This window comes from Muntiacus reevesi, chromosome 15 (genome assembly GCF_963930625.1).
Source record: "Muntiacus reevesi chromosome 15, mMunRee1.1, whole genome shotgun sequence".
In the NCBI taxonomy this organism is placed as follows: domain Eukaryota; kingdom Metazoa; phylum Chordata; class Mammalia; order Artiodactyla; family Cervidae; genus Muntiacus; species Muntiacus reevesi.
In genome coordinates, this window is record NC_089263.1 from 20,949,136 (window position 1) to 20,973,186 (window position 24,051).

At 48.2% G+C, this 24,051-nt stretch overlaps 1 protein-coding gene across 2 annotated transcripts in view; it reads left to right on the forward strand.

The window, feature by feature from the left end:
- SLC28A1 (solute carrier family 28 member 1) overlaps positions 1 to 24,051 on the forward strand; it is a 107,425-nt gene that overhangs the window by 41,392 nt on the left and 41,982 nt on the right. Inside the window, exons 11-17 of one of the 2 annotated variants that reach the window (XR_010659118.1) lie at positions 9,410 to 9,540; positions 11,293 to 11,461; positions 11,579 to 11,776; positions 15,207 to 15,288; positions 16,303 to 16,401; positions 16,540 to 16,651; positions 16,926 to 19,920. Coding sequence is in view for 1 of the 2 variants with exons in the window: in XM_065906399.1 (XP_065762471.1) it covers positions 9,410 to 9,540; positions 11,293 to 11,461; positions 11,579 to 11,776; positions 15,207 to 15,288; positions 16,303 to 16,401; positions 16,540 to 16,651; positions 16,926 to 16,998 (864 nt within the window). In the remaining variant the exon portion in view is untranslated. Of the gene's footprint in view, positions 1 to 9,409; positions 9,541 to 11,292; positions 11,462 to 11,578; positions 11,777 to 15,206; positions 15,289 to 16,302; positions 16,402 to 16,539; positions 16,652 to 16,925; positions 23,301 to 24,051 lie in introns of those variants that run through there. The other variant, XM_065906399.1, reaches the window with a different exon arrangement.

Here is a 24,051-nt window from a genome sequence, read left to right on the forward strand (position 1 = left end):
GTTATTCCAGATATTTCTGTGTAAATAGTCATTTAAGAATATATACCTGAATACACATATGCTTTCTTTCTTTAAAAAAAAAAAACTAAAGATGAGGTAATTCTATTCACACTTTCTTGCAACTTACCTTTTTCTTATAAAATTCTGAGCATGACATGAAATCCAGAAGTGTAAAGGAAAAAGTTGACAGAGCTAACTAATAAAAACGAGAAACCTCTAAATGGTGAAAGTCACAATTTTTTAAAACATTAATGATTGATCAGGAAAAAAAGTTCATAAATTATAAACAGATATTCAAGCTTACTGAGAGTTGAAGAAATTAAAACAGTAATAACTTACATTTCTTCTAAAGATATGCAAAATTTTACGTGCCTCTAAACAGCAAAGTTGTGGGGTATTCATATATTCTTTTTTAAAAAACCATGTATTTATTTATTTATTTGGTTGTGTTGAGTCTTAGTTGCAGCACTCCGGATCTTCACTGAATCAAGCAAATCTTTCATCGCAGCTCACAGACTTTCTAGCTGTGAAGCGTGAGCTTAGGTGCTCCATGGCATGTGGGATCTCAGTTCCGCAACCAGGGTTGGAACCCAAATCCCCTGCATTGGAAGGTGGACTTTTAACCACTGGACCATCAAGGAAGTGCCTCATATACTCTTTGAAAATGAAAGTGTTAGTTGCTCAGTTGGGTTCAACTCTTTGTGAACCCGTTGACTGTAGCCTGCCAGGTTCATCTATCCATGGAATTCTCCAGGCAAGAATCCTGGAGTGGGTAGCCGTTCCCTTCTCCAAGGGATCTTCCTGACTTAGGAATCAAACCTGTGTCTCCTGCAGTGCAGGAAGATTCTTTACCATCTGAGTCACCAGAGAAGCCCAAAACCTTAGGCATGATGAAATCCACAGCCAACTTAGTTTTCCTCCAGAACAACCTGTGGCGATTTCTTGTTTATCACTGCTGCCGCCATCATGCTGACCTCAGGGAGTGCCAGGCCCCCTTCTATGCTCTGGTCCAAATGTGGCAGTACTCAGCCATGCCCTCAAATAAAACATCCCCTGGCAGAGTCCTGCAAATCTCCCCCTCAGTCACCAAGGCCTTCAGGTACTCGCTGGGCTGCTAGGGTTGGATGTAGTGTAGAGAACAGCTGTTCCTGGGGTCCCCATTTGAGGCAGTGGACTCTACAGCGACCTCAGATGGGGCTGTGCTGACCCACGGAGCTCTCAGATGTTTTCACTTTTGCTCGCATTAAATGAACTCTGTGGTAAGGCTAACACACGAAGCTCATCATAGCTTCTACCAGCTGTTGCAGAGGCCACAAAGCTACAGTAATCAAAACAGTGTGGTACTGGTATATGGCTAGACATGTGAAAATGAAAGTTGCTCAGTTGCAAGGAATTCTTTGCAACCCCATGGACTGTATAATCCATGAACTTCTCCAGGCCAGAATACTGGAGTGGGTAACCTTTCTCTCCCTTCTCCAGGAGATCTTCCCAACCCAGGGATCAAACCTACGTCTCCCGCATTGGGGGCTGCTTCTTTACCAGCTGAGCCACAAGGGAAGCGCAAGAATATTGGAATGGGTAGCCTATCCCTTCTCCAGGGGATCTTCCTGACCCAGGAAATGAACCGGCGTCTCCTGTACTGCAGGCGGATTCTTTACCAACTGAGCTATGAGGGAAACCCCATATGAGGGAAGCCCATATGGGGATAGACATGTAGACCAATCAAATAGAATCGAGAGTCCGCTCTGGCCCCCGAAGAATGCGGGTTGGAATCTCCTCAGCGGAGTCCGGAGCTCTCTGCCGGCGGACGGGAGGGAGCCGGCGGAGCTGCCACCGCCTCAACCCCGAGGCCTCCCGCGCCGAGGCTGCTCCCGCCCGCCGACAAAGAAGCTGGGGGAAGGGTGGGCGCCGAGCTCCGGCGGCCCCTGCAGGCCCGGCGGCGGGCGAGGCTGCGGGCAGGGCTCCTCTACCCAGACCAGCAGCCCTCGGAGTCGTCCGGCACCGAGCGGCTCCTGCGGCTAGAAAAGGAAGTGAGGGGTTGGAAGCAGCCAGGGCTGTGCTCTGGGGTCCCCAGGCTAGCATCGCTCTCTTCTCAGCGTCTGGTAGAGACCGAGGTGTGGGCGGGGGGCGCTGAGCAAGGAGGCTTCTGGAGCCTCTTCCCGAGGGAAGCCCATATACTCTTTACCGGAGTGTAATTTGTTCTAACCTTTTTGGAGAACACCTATCCGTCAGTTTAAAAATATTCCCTCCCCCCCCCCCCCAAAAAAAAAAAAAAATTCCTTCCCGTTGATCAGTTAGCAATATTATGATACAAAAATATTTTCACAAATGGTCAAAAGATGCGAAATTCCAGCATCATTTGTAATAGCAAAAACCATCAATGTGTTACAGTAAGGGAATGAGCTGGCTAAGTTCATCCATGCAGTGCATTGTTGCTCAGCCCTTAGGGTGAGGTTGAGCCTCCATGTTGCTGATTTGGAGAAGAGCAGTCTGCCTTGTGTTGGACAAGAAGTAACAGTTAGAACTGGACATGGAAAAGGGACTGGTTCAAAATCAGGAAAGGAGGCTGTGTATTTTATATTGCCAACCCTGTTGGAGAAGATTCTTGAGAGTCCCTTGGACTGCAAGGAGATCCAACCAGTCCATCCTAAAGGAGATCAGTCCTGGGTGTTCATTGGTATGACTATGTTGAAGCTGCAACTCCAATACTTTGGCCACCTAATGCGAAGAGCTGACTCATTTGAAAAGACCCTGATGCTGGGAAAGATTGAGGGCAGGAGAAGAAGAGGACAACAGAGTATGAGATGGTTGGATGGCATCACCGACTCAATGGACATGGGTTTGGGTAGACTCCGGGAGTTGGTGATGGACAGGGAGGCCTGGCGTGCTGCGGTTCATGGGGTCACAAAGAGTTGGACACGACTGAACTGAACTGAACCCTGCTTATTTAAGTTATATACAGAGTCTGTCATATGAAATGCTGGGCTGAATGATTCACAAGCTGGAATCAAGATTGCAGGGAGAAATATCAACAACCTCAGATAGGCAGAATGATACTACTCTAATGGCAGAAAGCAAAGAGGAATTAAAAAGCCTCTTGACAAGGGTGAAAGAGAGTGAAAAAGCTGGTTTAAAACTCAACATTCTGAAAACTAAGATCATGGCATCTGGTCCCATCACTTCATGGCAAATAGATAGGGAAAAAGTGGAAATAGTGACAGATTTTATTTTCTTGGGCTCCAAAATCACCGTGGATGGATACTGCAGCCATGAAATTAAAAGACACTTGCTCCTTGGAAGAAAAGCCATGGCAAACCTAGATAGTGTATTAAAAAGCAGAGACATTACTTTGCCAACAAAGGTCTGTGTAGTCACAGCTATGGTTTTTCCGGTAGTCATGTACGGATGTGACAGTTGGACCATAAAGAAGGCTGAGTGACAAAGAATTAATGCTTTTGAGCTGTTGTGTTGGAGAAGACTCTTGAGAATCCCTTGGACAGCAAGGAAATCCAACCAGTCCATCCTAAAGAAGATCAGTCTTGAAGGACTGATGCTGAAGCTGAAACTCCAATACTTTGGCCACCTGTTGCAAAGAACTGACTCATTGGCAAAGACCCTGATGCTGGGAAAGATTAAAGACAGGAGGAGAAGGGGATGACAGAGGATGAGATGCTTGGATGGCATCACTGACTTGATGGACGTGAGTTTGAACAAACTCTGGGAGATAGTGAAGGACAGGGAAGCTTAGTGTGCTGCAGTTCATGGGGTCGCAAAGACTAGGACACAACTGAATGACTGAACAACAGCCTACCCTTCCCAGCACCCAGGCTCTCCAGATGCTGTGCCTGAGTGGGTCGGGGTGACAGAATGACCTGCGCTGTCCCTTTCTCTGGTCCTAGGTTCCACATGTCTTTCTCACCTCTGTCCTTGGGATGGGGAAACCCGCTCCTCTGTGCTCCCTTCCCTCAGAACACCTGGGCCACACTGGGAGGCTCAGCTCCACATACTCACAGAGCTGTCTGGGCAGGATGGCTGCTGCCACGTGATTTTCAAGAAGGCTCCTTGCGCTCTGGGGCTTTGTCTTCTCCTCTCGGCAAGAACGTTAGAGAGCATCTGGTTTACGGCTTGCCTCACCTGAGCCTAGGAAAGGGCCTTCAGAGGTGGTGCATGCCCCCTCCTCCCCTAAAACTCACCATGAATTGATTTTGGAAGGAATTTGATATTTCAAAAATGAAATCTAAAGACTTTGGTCCCAAAACTGTCTTGATGGTGGCTATTGGGGGAGGGGCTGCCCTACTATCTTCAGGACTTAAAGACTTTCGAATTTTTTAAATAATTTATTTTTGGCCATGCTGGGTCTTTGTTGTTGGGCACCAGCTTTCTCTAGTTGCGGCTAGCAATGGGGGCTCCTTTTCATTTCAGTGTGGAGACTTCTCACTGCAGCGCCTTCTCTTGCTGTGGAGCACGGGCTCTAAGGTCCATGGGCTTCAGTAGTTGTGGCACATAGGCTCAGTTGCCCCATGGCATGTGGAATTTTCCTGAACCAGGAATCAAACTTGTGTCCTCGGCATTGGCAGGCAGACTTAACCACTGAACCCCCAGGGCAGTTCGAGACTTAGAACCTTTAAATGTCTTAACTTTGTCCTGGGTCCCATAGGCAGTTGAAAGAATGGTGTTCTTTCTACCACACGAGCATGAGCGTTGCTGCTATTACTTAAGACTAAAGTACTGGAAAAACTCTTATCGCTTTCCCACAATTGTCTTACAACTCAGCCTCTTTTCTTTCCCTTGCTTGGGCTGGAGTCCAGGCCCAGCCCCAGGCAGGCAGGCCTCCCTAATGAAGAGGCCCAGGGCCCCACTCCCTTTTAGCTCCACAGAAGGTACAGAGGCCATCTGGATCAGGCATGTGGCTGCGGGTCTCCATCCACAGCCTCTGGTTTGGAAGCCCCAGACTAGCACCCTAGCTGGCCTGCTGAAAGGCTCCTAGTCCACATCCCTTTCTCTTCCCCTCAGACCTCTGGATCTGCCTCCAGTCTGGTCACAGTGAAGCTCTCTTCTGCCCCCAACTGGCTCTTGGCTGCCACTGCAGCAACCGGGGGGCTTCTTCCCACAGCCCTGCCATCTCATCCTCTCCCCTCTCTCCTATTACTCTCTCCTCCAGGCAGTTCCTCATGGAGTCTTTGGCTCTGCCCTTAGCCCCTGAATTCCAGAGAGATCTCGCCTCTCTCTCTTCCTTTCTCTTTGATGCTCAACTTCTGGCTCCCTCTTCCTGCACTGTCCTATTGCTAAAAACTGGATATTTCTAGACCTGCACTGTCAGACATAGTCAGTAGCCACTAACTGCACATGGCTGTGGAACCTTGAAGTGTGGCAGGTCTGAAATGAGGTCTGCTGTGGGACTTGGTGTGAAAAAATCAATTAATATGTTCTATTGATAAATCCTAGGGCTTTCCTGGTGGCTCAGAAGGTAGAGAATCTGCCTGCAATGCAAGAGACATGGGTTTGATCCCTGGGTTGGGAAGATCCCCTGGAGAAGGGAATGGCAGCCCACTCCAGTATTCTTGCCTGGAGAATCCCATGGACAGAGGAGCCTGGTGGGCTACAGTCCATGGGGTCACACAGAGTTGGACACAACTGAAGTACTAATACTCCACTTTACTTCATTGATAAGTTTTGTTTTGTTTTGTTTTTATACTTTTTTTTTTTTTTACTTCATTGATAAGTTTTACATTGACTACATGGGTAAATGATAATATGTTAGATATATTGGGTTAAATTAAATACATCATCAAAATTAATTTCATCTATTTCTTTTTACCTTTAAAAAAAGATTTATTTAAATGTATTTATTTTTGACTGTGCTGGATCTTTATTGCTGAGCAAGAGCTTTCTTTAGTTGTGGCGAGCTGGGCTACTCGTTGTTGCAGTGTTGGGGCTTCTCTTGTTTCATATCATGGGCTCTAGAGCACAGGCTCAATAGTTGTGGTGCTCTGACTTAGTTGCCCTGAGTCATGTGGGATCTTCCATGACTGGGGATCAGACCCGTGTCCCCAGCATTGACAGGTGGATTCTTAACCACTAGACCACTTGATAGAAAACTTAAATCACAGGTGTGGTTTCCATTATATTTCTATCAAATGACACTGGTCTAGACTTGGTCTGAAGTCCCAAGGGACCTCAATGAATCCTTTAATTGTGACCTCTACACTCATGTCCCTTTTTAGCATGTTTCCCAAAAAAACTAAAGTATCTGCGAACTCTCTCTAGCCCCAGAAGCTGGTCTCCTTACCTACTCCTCTGGTTCAGGACCACTGTGAGAGGAGATCCAGATGTGTGCCTCAGGCTGTGAACACATCATGGTTTGAGGGGATGGCCACTGATGTTCCTCGATCAATTGTACAAGAGTAAGAGCTCCTGGGACAGGGTTTGGGGCTTCTGAACGGGGCCAAGTAAGAGTCAGCCACATCCTGAGTCTCCCCATGTGTAAAATGGGCAGAATTCCTGCCCACCTCATGGCAGTCTAAGAATCAAATGCAATAATAGCCAGAAAACACCTGCACAGTGTTGAAGAAGTGATTGTCCTTTCTCTGACATGTTAGGGTCAGAAGTCAATCCTTCTGAAACTGGTCTCTTTTATGCTCTGGGCATGCTCTGTTGATCAATTGTGTCCAACTCTTTATGACCCCATGGACTGTAGCCTGCCAGGTTCCTCTATCCATGAGATTTTCCCGGCAAGAATACTGGAATGGATTGCCATGCCCCCTTCAGGGGATCTTCCCGACCCAGGGATTGAACCTGCGTCTCTTGCACCACCTCCTGTGTTGCAGACGGATTCTTTACTGCTGAGCCACAAGGGAAGCCCTTATGCTCAGTAGTGGCTGGATTTACTTCCTTTCTCAGTAAAGATCTTTTTGAAAGTTCAAATGGAGGGTTCCTACCCTCTCTCCCTCTTCACGTTGGAGAGCTTTGGGTAGAGAAGGGAGGGCCTTGGACAGGAGTGGGCCGCGGGATGCTGGGGCAGAAGGCATTCCTGAGCCAGGGTCTGGAATCAGGGCTGGGGTATGTCATGGTCCTGAGGAGTAGCTGGCAGGGAGGAGTGTGTGGGCTGGCCCAGTGCCCCAGAGAGCCCTGCTAGTGCAGGACTTAGCCCTTTCCAAGATGAGCAGGAAATGACGGCCTAGGGCATTTGAGGCAGTGACCACAACCGACCCACTCAAAGGGCAGCGTCCAGGAATGTGACACCTGCAGGGTGTGCTCCCCACTGAGACGCGAACTGGCAAACCAGATGCAGCCTCCAAGCTGGAGGAAAGAGAAGGGTCCCGGCGGCTGGAGGTAAAATCCCAAGATTCCGGTGGTGGCATTGTGCCCGGTAGAGCTGGGCAGCCCAGGAGGAGGAGGCCAGCCAAGTCCCAAAGGTCAGCCTGTAAAGTCCAGAGAGGACACCTGCCTGAGGCTGGCTATTCCCACAGGATCAGCAGGGCTGGCACATCCAGTGCCCGTGATGGGTGTTTGGGGGTGGGTGCTGGAGCCGGTACACTATCTTACCACTGAAAGGAAACAAGGGGCTTTAGAAGAAGAAGAAGGATATCACAGGGGTTTCAGAGCCTCAGAGGGTCTCCCAGGGCTAGTTCCCTGTCAGCAGTTCCTGGTACTTCCATGGCTTCTTTTTTAAAACTATGTATTTATTTAATTTATTTATTTGACTGTGCCAGTTCTTAGTTGCAGCACACAGGCTCTTTGATCTTCATTGTGGCACACAGGATCTTCAGTCTTTAGTTGTAGCATTTGAACTCTTAGTTGCAGCACGTGGGATCCAGTTCCCTGACCAGGGTTTGAACCTGAGCCCCCTGCATTGGGAAGCCACTGGACCACCAAGGAAGTCCCCCATGGGCCTTTTTGGCCTTCTGTTTTTGTTAACCTAAGCATGTAGCTTAATCTTACCTCCCGTCTTTTTGTTCCTCTTTATTTAAAATTTAAGAACTGCAGTTGATTTATTATCAACTTTAAGGAGAAGTCTATTTTATTTTTCTGTCTATAAAAGCAAGATATATCATTGTGGACATTTAGGAAATATGCAAAAAAGCTGAAAAACAAGAAAATTGTTCTGGCCTTACTAGCCAGGAACAGATAATTGGTTGGCATTTTGGTGTATTTCTTTCCGATCTTCTTTTTATGCAGAGTCGTGGAGTTTGTTTTCGCCCCCATCATTGTGGTTACGCTCTATATGCAAGTTTGTGGGCATTTCTCCATGTTATTGTGAAGCCTTGGTAACCATTGTTTTTGATGGCAGCTTGACAATGCTTAGCTATTCCCTCATTGTTATATGTTTGCGTGCTCAGTGCTCAGTTCTGTCCTACTTTCCGTGACCCCACGGACTGTAGCCCTCCAGGCTCCTTTGTCCATGAGATTTCTCAGGCAAGAATACTGGCGTGGGTTGTCATTTCCTGGGTTGTAGATCCAGGGGATCTTCCCAACCCAGGGATCGAGCCTCCTGTGTCTCTTTGATTGGCAGGTGAATTCTCTGCCACCGAGCCACCTGAGAATCCCTTATTATGTGTTTGGGTTGGTTCTAACTTTCCCACTTGGTAAATAACACAGTGGAGAAAAAGTGTCCCATCTCTGTGAAGAGAAGAAGGAAGCAAAGGGTTTGAGACCACAGTAAGGATACAATTCAGGAAGGAAGACTCCCAGGGGTCTGGTTGCTCCATCATCTTGCTGCAAATCGCTTCTATAGCCTGGCTCCAGGAGACAAGAACCGGGGCCAAAAGGGTGGCTGTTGTAGGAGGAGATTTCCTTAGAAACAGTTCTCTGACCACAGGAGTGGAGATAATGAGTTGTTTTGAAGTGGTGAGTTACCTGTCACAGTAAGTGACAGGAGGGGTCCTATCGAGGGAAGACATTCCTTTACTCTGAGGTCACATTAGGTCACATCTTGGATAAATTCCAACTCTTGGGCTCTGTGAGCTGTGTCTGAAATCATCACAAGCCCCTCAGCCAGTGATGAAGCAGCCCTCAGATCAGTGGTCAAAGAGAGACAGCCTAGAAGAGAAGGAAGAACCTTGAACTTGGAGCCAAAGACACAATAGGTCTAATTCCTTCTCTTCCTTTATTTTGGGAAAGTCATATTTAACCCTTTGGGGGCCTCAGTTTCCCTGTCTGTCAAGTGGGATAACAATACTCGCCCTGCCTAACTTCCTGAAGTCCTGCCCATAAGGCTGTGAGTGCAGACTGTGACCTTCTACACATAAAATGCATTAATATTATCAGTGCCAATGACAGCAGGACCGACGACGGTGACACGCCAGTGGGGTGGAGTCCCGTGTTCCCCTGCTTCCCTGGGGCTGCACTTCCTGGACTCCATGTTTCCTCTGACCTCTCTCTGTAACCCTGTCTGTGCTCGCTCTTGCAGATCGATGCTGCCTCCTTGATTGCGGCCTCCGTGATGGCTGCTCCTTGCGCGTTAGCCCTCTCCAAGCTGGTCTACCCAGAGGTGGAGGAGTCCAAGTTCAGAAGTAAGGAAGGCGTGAAACTGACCTACGGGTGAGCGCAGCAAGAGGGCCTGCGCAGAAGGACGCTGGGGGGTGGGCAGGGCCAGGAGCAGAGTCAGGGCCGCAGCACGTCCTGTGTTCTCTGCCCTCCACTGTCCTTCACCAAGCCCAGCCCATCTCCCCTCTCAGCCACGGCCCTACGTATGGCTTACCTTGAGAAAATGCAGGATCCAGGTCTTGAATCTTATTTTCCAGTCTCTGACCAGTGGGATGTGCCTGGTGTGTGTGTGTGTGTGTGTGTGTGTGTGTGTGTGTGTGTGTGTGTGTGTGTGTGCTGAGGAGGGCATGAAAACCACCCCACCTCTCTACATGACCCCAGAAAATGCAGGATCCAGGTCTTGAATCTTATTTTCCAGTCTCTGACCAGTGGGATGTGCCTGGTGTGTGTGTGTGTGTGTGTGTGTGTGTGTGTGTGTGTGTGTGTGTGTGTGTGTGTGTGTGTGTGTGTGTGTGTGCGCTGAGGAGGGCATGAAAACCACCCCACCTCTCTACATGACCCCAGCATCAATCACATTCTTAGTGAATGCTGTCCTTGACATCACTCACCTCCTAATGTCTCTTCATCACAGTCTTAGCAACCTTTGTGTAGCATTTAATCCTAAAAAAATATTGAAAGACAACACTTTGGACAAGTGCACTTGTGGATACAATGGGCGGCCCTAACCTCATAACTTCCTGAAGGTCTGGGGCAGCATTGCCCTAGAGGAATAGTACATGAGTCACATGTATAATTAACATTTCCTAGTGATCATCTTTATTGGAGAAGGCAATGGCAGCCCACTCCAGTGTTCTTGCCCAGAGAATCCCAGGGACGGGGGAGCCTGGTGGGCTGCTGTCTATGGGGTCACACAGAGTCGGACACGACTGAAGCAACTTAGCAGCAGCAGTGATCATCTTTAAAAAGTAAAATGGTGATTTTTTAATAAGATGATTTTAGTGAGATGTTTTGACTCAATATATCCAAAATACTGTCATTTTACTGTGTATTTGATGTAAAAATTATTAATATTTCAGGGACTTCCCTGGTGGTCCGGTGGTTACGGCTTCATGCTCCCAATGCCGAGAATGTGGGTTTGATCCCTGGTCAGGGAACTAAGGGCTTCCCAGGTGGCTCAGTGGTAAAGAATCTGCCTCCCAATGCAGAAGACACAGGTTTGAGCCCTAGGTTGGGAAGACCCCCTGGAGAAGGAAATAGCAACCCACTCTAGTATTCTTGACTGGAGAATTCCTTGGACGGAGGAGCCTGATAGGTTATGGTGCGTGGGGTCACAAAGAGTTGGACATGACCGAGTGACTGAGCATGCATGCATGGAGGGAACTAGGCCACTCATGCTGCAACTAAAGATCCCAAATGCTGCAGTAAAGATCCTGTGTGTCACAACTAAGACTCGGGATAGCCAAATAAATTTTTTAAAAAATTCATTTTTTTAATTTTAGAGGTATTTCATATTTTCTGGTACTAAATCTCTGAAACCTGGTGTGTATATTTGTAACACATCTCTATTCCGATCTGCCACCTTCGAAGTACTTGTTAAGTCACACGCAACTCGTGGTTTGTCTTAGAGGACGTGTGTGCTAGGAGTCTGGGTCTTATCCTAGTGCTTGGACCAGCGTCTTTCTGGTCTCGAGTGTAATCAAGGAGCCCTGGCTCTGCCATGCTCTGTCCAAGTTTGAGCCTGTAGGACAGGGAGCCCTGAACTTGTGGGGACAGGCCAATAATGACGTCTCTTTGTCCCATTGACAGAGATGCTCAAAACCTCTTAGAAGCAGCTAGCAGTGGGGCTGCCTTGTCCGTGAAGGTCGTGACCAACATCGCGGCCAACCTGATTGCCTTTCTGGCTGTGCTGGACTTCATCAACGCTGCCCTTTCCTGGCTGGGAAACATGGTGAACATCCAGGGGCTCAGCTTCCAGGTACAGTCCCCCTTGACCTGCGGAGGGGGTGGTCCTGGTTGGTGGTGACTACGGGTACACACCCACAGAGCCCAGGTCAACCCCAGTCCCAGCGGCTCCTCTTGCCTTGCACCTCAGCTCATCTGCTCCTACATCCTGCGGCCGGTGGCCTTCCTGATGGGCGTGGCCTGGGAGGACTGCTCGGTGGTGGCGGAGCTGCTGGGGATGAAGCTGTTTCTGAACGAGTTCGTGGCCTATCAGGGACTCTCCGAGTACAAGCAGCGCCGCCTTGCGGGCACTGAGGAGTGGGTCGGCTCCAAAAAGCAGTGGATCTCCGTGAGTGTCCCCGTCCCCTCACTGTGTCAGGGCATGATGCAGCTGTCCCCCTGCAGGCCTGGCTGAGACACACGGAGGTGGTCCTCAAGCTCCCACATCCCATTGCACTGGGCAACAAGACAGCTTCAGGCTTCACGGCCATCTTTCTCAAGGTCTCTCTATCTCTTGGCTTCCCTGATAGCTTAGTTGGTAAAGAATCCGCCTGAGTTCAGAAGACCTGGGTTCTATCCCTGGGTTGGGAAGAGCCCCTGGAGAAGGGAAAGGCTACCCACTCCAGTATTCTGGCCTGGAGAATTCCATGGACTGTATAGTCCATGAGGTCGCAAAGACTTGGACATGAGTGAGTGACTTTTACTTCACTTCACTTCTCTATCTCTTGAAGATATCTGAACCCCAGCTGTAGACAGGCTATCATCCTGTGGCCTTGGGCCAGCCGCTGCATCTTGCCTCTTCTGTTGGAAAACCAGTATCATACCTGCCACCCCTACTCCAAGGGAATGGGTGTGAGACTCCAATAAGGAGCTAAGAGGATAAAACAGAAAGACCTCACCACATTAATCTCCAATATATGGGATTCAGCTCAGGGGTTGGTTTGTTCAGTTAAGGGTTAAAAAAAAACCAACTATAAAACGCTTTCTAAAATGAAACTCTCTAAAAGAATAACAGCCAATGTAACATGATTAAGAATAAAAAAAACCCATCATATCATCATCCCCAAATGACAGCTATTATAATATATAATCAATTACATCTAATTATATGATAATAAATATAAACATAACAATATAATATCTAATTCCACTGTTTGGCTCTTATACCCAATGCTGAAATGAGTAGCTTTTGCACTGAACTTTTCCCTCTTCTCTGATGGTTTCCTCGGGAGCTTTGCCAGATGTGGGATGACTGAATCATGTGGCATGAATCCATGTGTGGGTGCTGCCAGTAACTTTTGCAAAGGGTTATAGCAACTGAAACTACCCCAGATGTGCCTGCGAGCATTGATTTCACCACACACTGAACAGGGCAGAGCAGCCTCTTTTAAAAAAAGAAGTCTTGCTACTTTAATGGGCAAATAATAGCTCATTGTTTTAATGTGTGTTTCCTGGGTTACTAGGAATTTTTAACATAAAATATTTTTTCTTGTCTTTTAAATTTTTTTTTTAATGATAAAGAAATATACTCTTTAGCTTTTTTTTAAAAGAAGGTTTATATGGAGTAAAATGCTCAGGTTTCCCCTCACTCCTAATTTTCAGCTCCAGTTTCACTGTCTTCTCTAGAGACAGTGGCGGGGTTCAGCGGTAAAGAATCCACCTGCAATTCAGGAGACACAGGTTTGATCCCTGGATTGGAAAGATCCCCTGGAGGAGGAAATGGCAACCCATTTCAGTATATTCCATGGGAAATCCCATGGACAGAGAAGCCTGACAGACTACATTCCATGGGGTCTCAGAGTCAGACATGACTAAAGTGATTGAGCACATACATACACATGTGCCTTCAGGATCTTTTTCAATGAGCTTCATTCCTTCAGCAAGTATTTGTTGAGACCTCCGAGGTGCCAGGCCCTCTGCTGGGTGCCAGAAATAAAAAGGGGAATTAGACAGACATGGTCCCCGGTGACATGGAACTTAACATTTAGTGAAAGACACAAGAAAACAAAGGAATAAAAAATTTTAAGCCACAATCTGCAGTAAGTTCTATGATGGAAACAATAAGAGGAATCAGGGAGGGGGTCTATCCTTGACTAGACAGGACTAACTGGACAGTGAAGGCCTCCCTAGGGACTTCCCTGGTGGTTCAGTGCTCCAGACTCTTCGCTTCCACTGAAGGGGGCTCAGGTTCTATCCACGGACAGGGAACTAAGATTCCACGTGCCACACATTGCGGCCAAAAAAAGCCCCCCCTCCCCCCCGAGATGGATACTTAGACCAAGACTTGGAGAGAGGAGCAGAGGCCAGAAGAAATGGGGATTAGCATTCCAGGCAAAGAAAGAGGTACATGCAAAGGCTCTGAGGTTGCCCAAAGCACTGGTTTGGAGAAGTGAGAAAAGTCCACTTAGAACAAATGGAAATTGTAACAGGGTGGCCCGGGCCAAAGAGCAGTTGGAAGTTACTGAAGATTTGACTTCTGACATTTTAGCATTACTTGGGCTGCTGTTTGGAGGGTGACTGTAGGTGAGTAAGCAGAATGCAAGTACCTTAATATTCATTTATAAAAACTCTGTATGTTATAAAGATATTAACTCTTTTCCATTTTCTATTTTAAATTTTTTTTGGCCATGCCACGCATCATGTAGGATCTTAGCCCCCCAATCAGGAATCAAACTTGGACTGCTTGCATTGGAAGCATGGAATCTTAACCACTGGACCACCAGGGAAGTCCCACATTTTCTACATATATTTTTCCTTGTCTTTTTTATTTCCTTTCCATTGATTCTGTATTCAGGAATTTTTTAAAAATACAAATTTATACCAAATCTTTGCATTTCTCATATTATTTCTAAATTTAGAGACTTACCCCCATTCCAGAAACCTGGTAAGGGTTAGGTTCCTGAAACAGTATGATGAAGTAGTTAAAGTGGGGCACTCTTGGGAGTCAGACTAAACTGAGTTCAAATTGTGACACAGCTGCCTTTTTGCTATGTGAACTTCTTCAGTCACTTCTACTCCTAGAAGTTTGCTCTTCTCCAGGATGAGAGCAATAAGGCTATTCTATAACAATAATATTATTATCCTATATTTTCTAATATTTAATGTTTAAAATGTTAATATTTATCTGCTTTAATGATCTAGAACTAAATGTTTTATATGGTGTGAGGTATGGGTCTAAGCCTATCTTTTTTTTTTTTTTCCCCAAACTGTTCCATTTTGGCTCTTAGTACTTCTAGGAAATTACACAACTGTTCAGAGCAAAAGGGAAAGAGAGTTACGTTGCTTAAATACCTACTCTAGGGACTTCCTTGGTGTTGCAGCAGTTAAAACTCCATACTTCCAATGCAGGGACACAGGTGCAATCCCTGGTTGGGGAACTAAGATCACACAAGCTGTGTGGCCTGGTCAAAAAGTTAAAAATTAAATAAAATCTGAAATTAATATAGAAAAAGAAATAAATACCTACTCTATGCCTAGTTCTTCCTATACATGACATGATCTCTATGACAGTCCTCTCAGTCATATACTGTTATTCCCACATTCCTGATGGAGAAGCTGAAATTTAGGTTCCACCCTGGGTCAGGAAGATCCCTTGGAGGAGGGCATGGCAACCCACTCCAGTATTCTTGCCTGGAAGATTCCACGAACAGAGGAGCCTGGGGGGCCACAGTCCATGGGTCACAAAGAGTTGGACACGACTGAAGCGACTTAGCATGCCTGGGGTGGTTTGAGCACATCCCTGGGGGAAGCCCATCACCTCTCATCTTCTGCCTTCTCAGGTCAGAGCAGAAATCCTCACAACGTATGCCCTCTGTGGATTCGCCAACTTCAGCTCCATTGGGATCATGCTGGGAGGCCTGAGTGAGTCCTAGAGGGGCCCCCCTGGCCTCCTATAAAGGGCGGGTGTTGAGGGGGGTTGGTCTCCAGTTCTGGCTCTCAGACACCTACAGATAACTTCCTGGGGATCTGTATGCCTCAGTTCTCCTCTTGGTCTAAGGCAGAGTATGAATAAGGAGCTCGTGGAACTTCCTCCCAGCCCTGGAATTTCATGACTTCTCTGCTGTTCAGTTGGCCCAGGAGGTCAGCACCTTGGCCTTGTAGGGCAAACCTGGCTCAGGGCCCTAGGGAGGGTCTGGGGGTATGGTGTTGGCTGCCCAGCTGAAGCTTTGACCTGCCGGTTCCCATGCCCACAGTGGACAGACAGGTTCAGTGGGGCCTGGGGATGAAGGCTCTATAGAGCTATCAGCTTTTTACAAAAAACCTATCCACCCTTCACAGTCCCCTGCCTGGTGGTGCAACCATCCCGTTTTATTGACAAGGAAACCGAGTCATGCAAAGGTGAAATGTGACCCGAGTCAGTCAGCTATTAAGTGGCTGTTAACTGTCACTGTGTTAGTCGTGCAGTCGTGTCCAACTCTTTGCAACCCCATGGACTGCAACCCGTCAGGCTCCTCTTGCCATGGAATTCTCCTGACAAGAATACTGGAGTGGGTTGCCATTCCCTTCTCCAGGGGATCTTCCCGACCCAGGGATACAACCTGGGTCTCCTGCATTGCAGGCAGGAGATTTCTTTACCATCTGAGCCGCCAGGGAAACCTAATAAGTGGCTGAACCTGTGTTTAATCCCGGGTCTGCCTGACTCCAAACTCAATGTTCTTTCCCTACACCTGCCGCTGATGGCACGTGGGGAGGTGTGGAACGCTACCTAGTCAGGCCAAGGAGGACTCTCAGACTCCACAAGCCTCAGGAGGACAGCGTCTGTTCCTCTGGCCCTCCAGAAGAAGAAGGGGGGGTCAGCAGATGCAGCCAGAGACACAGGGAGGAGGAAGAGGGGCCTGCGGAGTCCTGGCCCTGAGCCCTCCTGTCCTCTTGCAGCCTCCATGGCTCCCCAGCGGAAGAGCGACTTCTCCCAGATCGTGCTCCGGGCGCTCTGCACGGGGGCCTGTGTGTCTCTGGTGAATGCCTGTGTGGCCGGTGAGTGCAGGCCGGGTGGGCTCGGTACTCAGTCCAGGGCCAGGCACTGGGGCGCCAACCTCTCCGGCAGTCCTTGGGTGGGGTTTCGGGGGATAGTGAGGGGCTGGACCCTGCCCACTAGCTGCTCTCTCCGCACAGGGATCCTCTACATGCCCAGGGGCCCTGCGGTGGACTGTGTGTCCCTCCTGAACACGACCCTCAACAGCAGCAGCTTTGAGGTGTACCAGTGCTGCCACCAGGCCTTCCAGAGGTGAGTGCCTGGGCCAGGGGTGGGGTGCCGACAGTGATGGGGTGCGGGGGCCCGAGTGCCTGGAGTGGGGGAGGCCTTTGGTACCAGAGCAAGGGGGTAGAAATGTTATGACTGTGGCTGATATAACCAACGGAAGAGGAAGCGGGGCCTGAGGACCAAACTTAGAAGAAGTTAGGACCAGAGACATGGAGCAACTTCAGAGAAGTTGCTCAGCCTTTAGTGGTCAGCAGAGCCCAGGCCTGGAGCGCAGACTACAGATTCTGCTTCTTTTCAGCACCAGCCCGGAGTTCAGCCTAGAGGCCCTGGACAACTGCTGTCGGTTCTATAATCACACGATCTGTGCGTAGCGGGGATAGCACATCTCTGTGTCTACTGGGCGTTATTCTCTCCCAGGAAGCAGCTGCCGCCACCCTTCTCTCTCCAGGCCCTCCTCTCCTGGGGGAAGCCACAGGGCTTAGACCACCTCAGGCACAAATTGGGAAGGGTGACCAGGGACTGGGTGGAATGATGAGTGCCCCCCACCGTTCACCCCCTTTCTGCTCTCTCATTTCCTCCCTCCTCAAATGTGAATGCTCAGAGTCGCCTCTGCCTCCTCTGTCTTCTCTGTCCCCCCCTACCCTGGGTCTCCCCTGTTTGCGCTCCCCTTCTGCTCCGGGGCCCTCGGGCCTGGCATTTCAGCCGCCTCCTTCCCTTCTCCTCTCTGGGCACGTGAATCTCGCTGTGGCTTAACCCCTGCCACATGGTTTCTCCTGGAGATGCTTTCCTCCACTTTCATAGACCCCCCTACTGCCCTCCCACACAGCACTTTCCAGATTGGGGGGCTGTGTAGCACTGTCCCCCAAGGTATGCCGAGGTTTCCATGATCCACTAGGTTTGGGAAACATTGGGCTAAATAAAGTTAGGGGTTTTGTTTTGTTTTGTTTGTTTTTCTCACTGTGGACTTGTCAGAGCTTGATGTGGATATGAGAGGAGACATTTTCCAAATGGGGCTGTAAGAATCTTTTGATGGAAGTACCTTTTAGTTGAGGATCCCGTGGGAAGCAATCTGGGAAACGTTGGCTGATGTTCGACTACATTACTCTCCATAACTGTAACCTTTGTAGACGTTTACCTCGCGCTGCATGTCAGTGAGCTGCTCTCTGTGCTGCATATTGTGTAACTCAGTCCTTACCACAAGCCTGTGAGGCGGGTACTGTTGTCATCCCTAGTTGGGGGACCAGAGTTCAGAGAGGTTAAGTCACTTGCCTGAAGTGGCACAGCTGGGAAGAGGAAGAGGCAGGACTTGACCCCCAACCATCCAGTTCCACCAGCTGTGGTGTCTGGTCTCTCCGCTAGGCTGCTAAGAGCTCGGTCGCGTGACTTGCCCTACGCCCTCTGCTTGCCTCTTCTCCCCAGCCCCGTCCCTCTGCTCCGGCAGATCAGGCATCTGATGTGTTTTCTGTGCCTCTGAGCTTTTGGTTTCTGGAGTTCCTGTCACCCAGCATGTCCTGCCCTCCACTCCTTACACTCTGTCCTCATTTCCCTAGCAGCTTTGGCTGCTGGGGCCTGCAGGGTGCCTGTCCCCCCATTGGCCTTGGGGCACCTGTCCCCTCACCCACCTCTGTTGGGTAAGGCTCCCCAGCTGGGGCCTGAGGCAGAGGCCCAGCTGGTCAGTGGTTACCCTGCTCTGTCAAGGATCTGGGCTCTTCTGGGCACTGGTCTTGCTCCTTGTGACCCCCATGGGCTGGCCCTGGGTCCCGTCTGCAGGGCCCATGTTCTTGCCCTTAGCTCTGCACAGCAGAGTCAGTGGCCTCACTCCCAGGCCCCAGGGCAAGCCTCTTCCTTGCTCCCTGCAGCCCCAGCTCCCCTTGAGTGCCACAGGAGGCCCTCCTGACTGGACGTCACAGCTGTCTCTTAGTATCTGGGTGCCACCCCTTCCCCAACCTCCTTTCCTGGACCACCTGTACACACATCACATGGCCAGTCACATTCCCGGGAGGACTATTGGCCCCTCAAAGACAGGACTCAGATGTTTCTGGGTCCTCATGGTGCTCAGCACAATGCTGGGCCTGTGAAAAGTGGGGGTTTCCCAGGTGGCACCAGTGGTAAAGAACCTGCCTATCCATGCAGGAGACTTAAAGAGACGCAAGTTCAATCCCTGGGTCGGGAAAATCTCCCTGGAATAGGGCATGGCAACCCACTCCAGTATTGCTGCCTGGAGAATCCCATGGACGGAGGAGCCTGGCGGGCTACAGTCCATGACGTCACCAACAGTTGGACAGGACTGAACTGACTTAGCATGTACTGAGCACATATTGTGAAAGGTGTTAAATGAGTATTTATGGAATGGAATTCACCTTCTGTCAGAGGCACCAGCATGCATGCCGTGCTATACCTGTATGGACTGCTTCCAGCTCAAGGCTGTTCTGACCCAGGGGACTCCTTGGTCATCCGAGCAGCAGAATCTTACCCTCTCCTCCACCCACCATGCTCCTTCTTCCTCTTCTTGCACCTGCAGAAGCTGGGAGCCCCTTGAGGGTGAGACCACAAAAAATACACTGCTTAGAGGAGGTGCCTGTGCTGGTACCAGCTGCCTGCGCCTCATTCAGTTCAGTTCAGTTCAGTCACTCAGTCGTGTCCTACTCTTTGCGATCCCATGGACTGCAGCATGCCAGGCTTCCCTGTGCATCACCAACTCCTGGAGCTTACTCAAACTCATGTCCATTGAGTTGGTGATGGCATCCAACCAACTCATCCTCTGTCGTCCCCTTCTCCTGCCTTCAGTTTTTCCCAACATCAGGGTCTTTTCCAGTGAGTCAGTTCTTTGCATCAGGTGGTCAAAGTATGGGAGTTTCAGCTTCAGCATCAGTCCTTCCAATGAATATTCAGGACTGATTTCCTTTAGCATTGACTGATTTGATCTCCTTGCAGTCCAAGGGAGCCTCAAGAGTCTTCTCCAACACCACAGTTCAAAAGCATCAATTCTTCAGCGCTCAGCTTTCTTTATAGTCCAACTCTCACATCCATACATGACTACTGGAGAAACCATAGCTTTGACTAGACAGACCTTTGTTGGCCAAGTAATGTCTCTGCTTTTTAGTGCCTGTGCCTAATTGCACCCTAAGCAGTAGCTTCTGGGTCAGGATTGGCCTGGATGCCTCCACTTACCCCACCCACAGTCATGACAGGCATTGCTAATCAATCACAGCATTTCTTGCAGTGAGTCCAAAAGGGGCTTCAGAATCCAGTTGAGCTCAGTACTGGACGAGCCCACCACCAAGTGATTCAAGGTGGGTTTACCAGACCCCAAGGACCCAAACTGATTTTGTGTCACTGGCCTGGAAACATCTCAGGTTTTGTGAAACACTCTAGAAATTAATGATGACAGGGTTGCCTAGTGGTTAAGGCTGAGGGGTTAAGCTGCTAGCTCATTGTGCTCTATATACATGAGTTCAAATCTCACCTTCATCAGATGTGTGCTTTGGGGCTTCCCTGGTGACTCAGATGGTAAAGAATATGACTGCAACTCAGGAGACCTGGGTTCAATCCCTGGGTCAGGAAGATCCCCTGGAGGAGGAAATAGCAACCCACTCCAGTATTCTTACCTTGGAAATCCCATGGACAGAGGCTATAGTCCATGGGGTCAAAAAGAGTCAGAGACGGCTGAGTGACTAACACTTTCACTAGGAAGTCAAAGAGAGTTGAAGCAGAGAGGGATCCTTGCAAAGAGTGAATCCTGTGAGAGACCTTTGTCCACTCCAGGTTTGTATATTGCTTGTTTATTCAGTCAAGTACCTAAGATCTTACTTGGCTTGATTTCCCAGTACTGCAGACTGCACAGCTGAAAACAGAAATTAATTTTGTCACAGTTTTGGAGGCTAGAAGTCCAAGGTTAGGGTGCCTGCATGGTTGTTTTCTGGTGAGGTCTCTTTTCCTGATTTATAGACACCACCCTATTGCCGTGTCCTCATACAGCAAAGAGAGACAGCAGCTCCCCAGTTTCTATTAATAAAGGCCCTAATCTCGCCCATCATGGGAACACCACTCTCATGACTTCATCTAACCTGGCTTACTTGCAAAGGTCCCCATCTCCAAATACTGTCACACTGGGGGTTAAGGCTCCAACGTAGGAATCTAGGGGCACACAATTCAGTCTATAACACCTACTATGGGCTGGACTGTGAGCTAGGTAGGGGGACAGTGGTGAACCAGACGGTGTAATGAGCTAAAGAGCTGGAAAATTCCTGCAAAAAGAGGATCCACTGGGAAGGGAAGCCCCAGCAGAGGCTGGGTGGAGATGGCCTCTGGGGAGGAGTCCTTGAGAGGAGGGAAGGGGAAAGTGACTCCGGTGGGGCTGGTGGGGTAGGTACACATCATGACCTGGCCAGTGGCATTTTTTGAGGCTCTTAGTATATTATAAAGTGAAAATAATGCCAGAATAGGAATATACAAATTGTCACTTAAATTTTTATATATTTTAACACAATACACTGTAGTATCAGGTTATCTACAAGATAACAACAGCTTTCTTTTTTTATCCCAACTAAAGCCCAAGTCAATAATTTAAACACCATTTCTATTTATACCAAATATTTGAAAGCACTGAATCCTAGTCACTAGACTACCAGGGATAAATCAAATATTTGAACATGCTTGTGTGTTTTTACATAAATTAGGTTTCTTGAAATATGCAGATTCTGTGTTCTTCTATACCTGGTGTGATATCAATCCACATACAAGAAATATTTATAATTTTTTAAAAATGTATTTTATTGAAGTATAATTGATTTGCAATATTGTGTTAGTTTCCCATGTATAGCAAAGTGATTCAGTTTTATATATATATATGTGTGTGTGTATATATATAGTTTACATCTGCTAATCCCAGACTCCCAATCCATCCCTTCCCTATTACTCTTCCCCCTTGGCAATCACCAGTGTTCTCTGTGTCTGTGAGTCTGTTTCTGTTTCATAGATAAGTTCATTTGTGTCATATTTTAGATTCCATATATAAGTGATATCATGTGGTACTCATCTTTCTGACTGACTTTGCTGAGTATGATAATCTCTAGGTCCATCCACGTTGCTGCAAATGGCATTATTTGTTTTTGTGGCTGAGCAGTGCTCTATCATATATATATGTATGTACATATGCCACATTTTCTTTGTCCACTAAACCGTTGATGTAAATTTATGTTGTTTCCACGTCTTGGCTATTGTAAATACTGCTTCTATTACATAGGTGGTTCAGACAGGGCTTCCCTGGTGGCTCAGAGGGTAAAGCATCTGCCTACAATGCAGGAAACCTGGGTTTGATTCCTGGGTCAGGAAGATCCCCTGGAGAAGGAAATAGCAACCCACTCCAGTACCCTTGCCTGGAAAATTCCATGGATGGAGAAGCCTGGTAGGCTACAGTCCATGGGGTCACAAAGAGTTGGACACAACTGAGCAACTTCACTTTCTTTCACTTCAGACAGTGAAGAATCCATCTGCAATGCAGGAGATAGAGGTTCAATCCCTGGGTTGGGAAGATCCCCTGGAAAAGGGAATGGCTACCCACTCCAGTATTCTTGCCTGGAGAATTCCATGGCCAGAGGAACCTGGTGGGCTACAGTCCATGGGGTTGCAAAGAGTCGGACATGACTGAGCTACTAACACTTTCATGAGCATGGTGGGTACGTGTATCTTTTCGATTATAGTTTTGTCTGGGTATACACCCAGGAGTAGAATTGCAAGGTCATATGGCAGCTCTATTTTTAGTGTTTTACTTTTTGTTTTAGTTCTTTTGAGAGACCGCCATACTGTTTTCCATAGCAGTTGCACCAATTTGTATCCCCACCAACAGTGTAAGAGGGTTCCCTTTTCTCCAAACCCTCTCCAGAATTTGCCGTTTGTAGGCTTTTTAATGATGGCCATTCTGACTGGTGCGTAGTGGTACTTCATTGTAGTTTTGATTTGCATTTCTCTTAACAATTGGTGATATTGGGCGTCTTTTCCCTTGCCTTTGGGCCATCTGTATTTATCATTTTAAATTCAGCTCTGGTGGGATGGCCTGGTCAGGGACTCCTCTTAGTCACATGACTATATGAATGGCTGCATTTGGAGAGAGCAGTAACAGTCAACATCGGAAGCCCTTTCAGGATTCGAGGCTCCTGACCCCCTCCTGCTGCTCCCTGCATGTGCCTGACCACGAGTGAAAGGAATTGAAAGGGCTTTGCTCATGGAAAGGCCTGGATGCCCAGAGCGTGGTGAGAACAGGCCTTTCCCAGACGGGGCTGGCTGTGGCTGCCCATGGAGCTGACTGCAGATAGGAGTTGACCACAGCCAGGCTCAGAGCGGCAGAGTGCTGCCCGTGGGGGCACCACAGAGGGACTGTCCTGCCCGTGGGGGGAGGGCAGTGAGAACGGCATGCACTGTAGGGAAGGTCACTGCCACGAGGTTGGGGGGTGGGGCCCAGACAGCTGCCCACTGTGGGGGTGTCCAGGCCTCACTCACATCTGGGATCAAGGGGCAAACGCAGGGTGGGTAAGGAGAAGGGGGCAGCCTGGAACACCAGAGGCTGCGTGAGGCCCCACACAGTGGGGTCCACTCTGTGCTGGAGACCATTTTCTGCCCCCCCATTTCTGCCCCCCATTGGCCCATCCTGGGCCAATCCTTGTATAAAGTACAATAAAAGTGAATTACTGGGAAAATAATAATAATAAAGGCATCTTTATTATTTGATTCAATGAACATAAGATTACTCTGTTAACTTGCTATGCAGTTTCTTTTTTTTTTTTTTTTAATATTATTTTATTAGTTGGAGGCCAATCACTTCACAACATTTCAGTGGGTTTTGTCATACATTGACATGAATCAGCCATATAGTTACACGTATTCCCCATCCCGATCCCCCCTCCCACCTCCCTCTCCACCCGAATTCATTTGAATCAGTTCTAATGAGATGGATGAAACTGGAGCCCATTATACAGAGTGAAGTAAGCCAGAAAGATAAAGAACATTACAGTATACTAACACATATATACGGAATTTAGATAGATGGTAGCGATAACCCTATATGCAAAACAGAAAAAGAGACACAGAAGTACAGAACAGACTTTTGAACTCTGGGGGAGAACGTGAGGGTGGGATGTTTTGCTATGCAGTTTCTAAATGTCGCTTTCAACATCTGTACATATGTTACTGCCGACCCCGAAGCAGATGTGGACCACAACAGTCCATGCTGTGAATAACTCTATCCTATAGCATTTTCTGTTCTTAATGAAAACTCTTCAGAGCACTGTCTCCTCAGATGATTTGTCCTGCATTTCAGACACACTAAGGGGAACTGGGGAAAGGCCATGGGACTCTGGTTGGCATCCATATCCATGAAACCTGCCTTTCGTATGATAGCATGCATGTAAAATTGTAAGGACAATGGA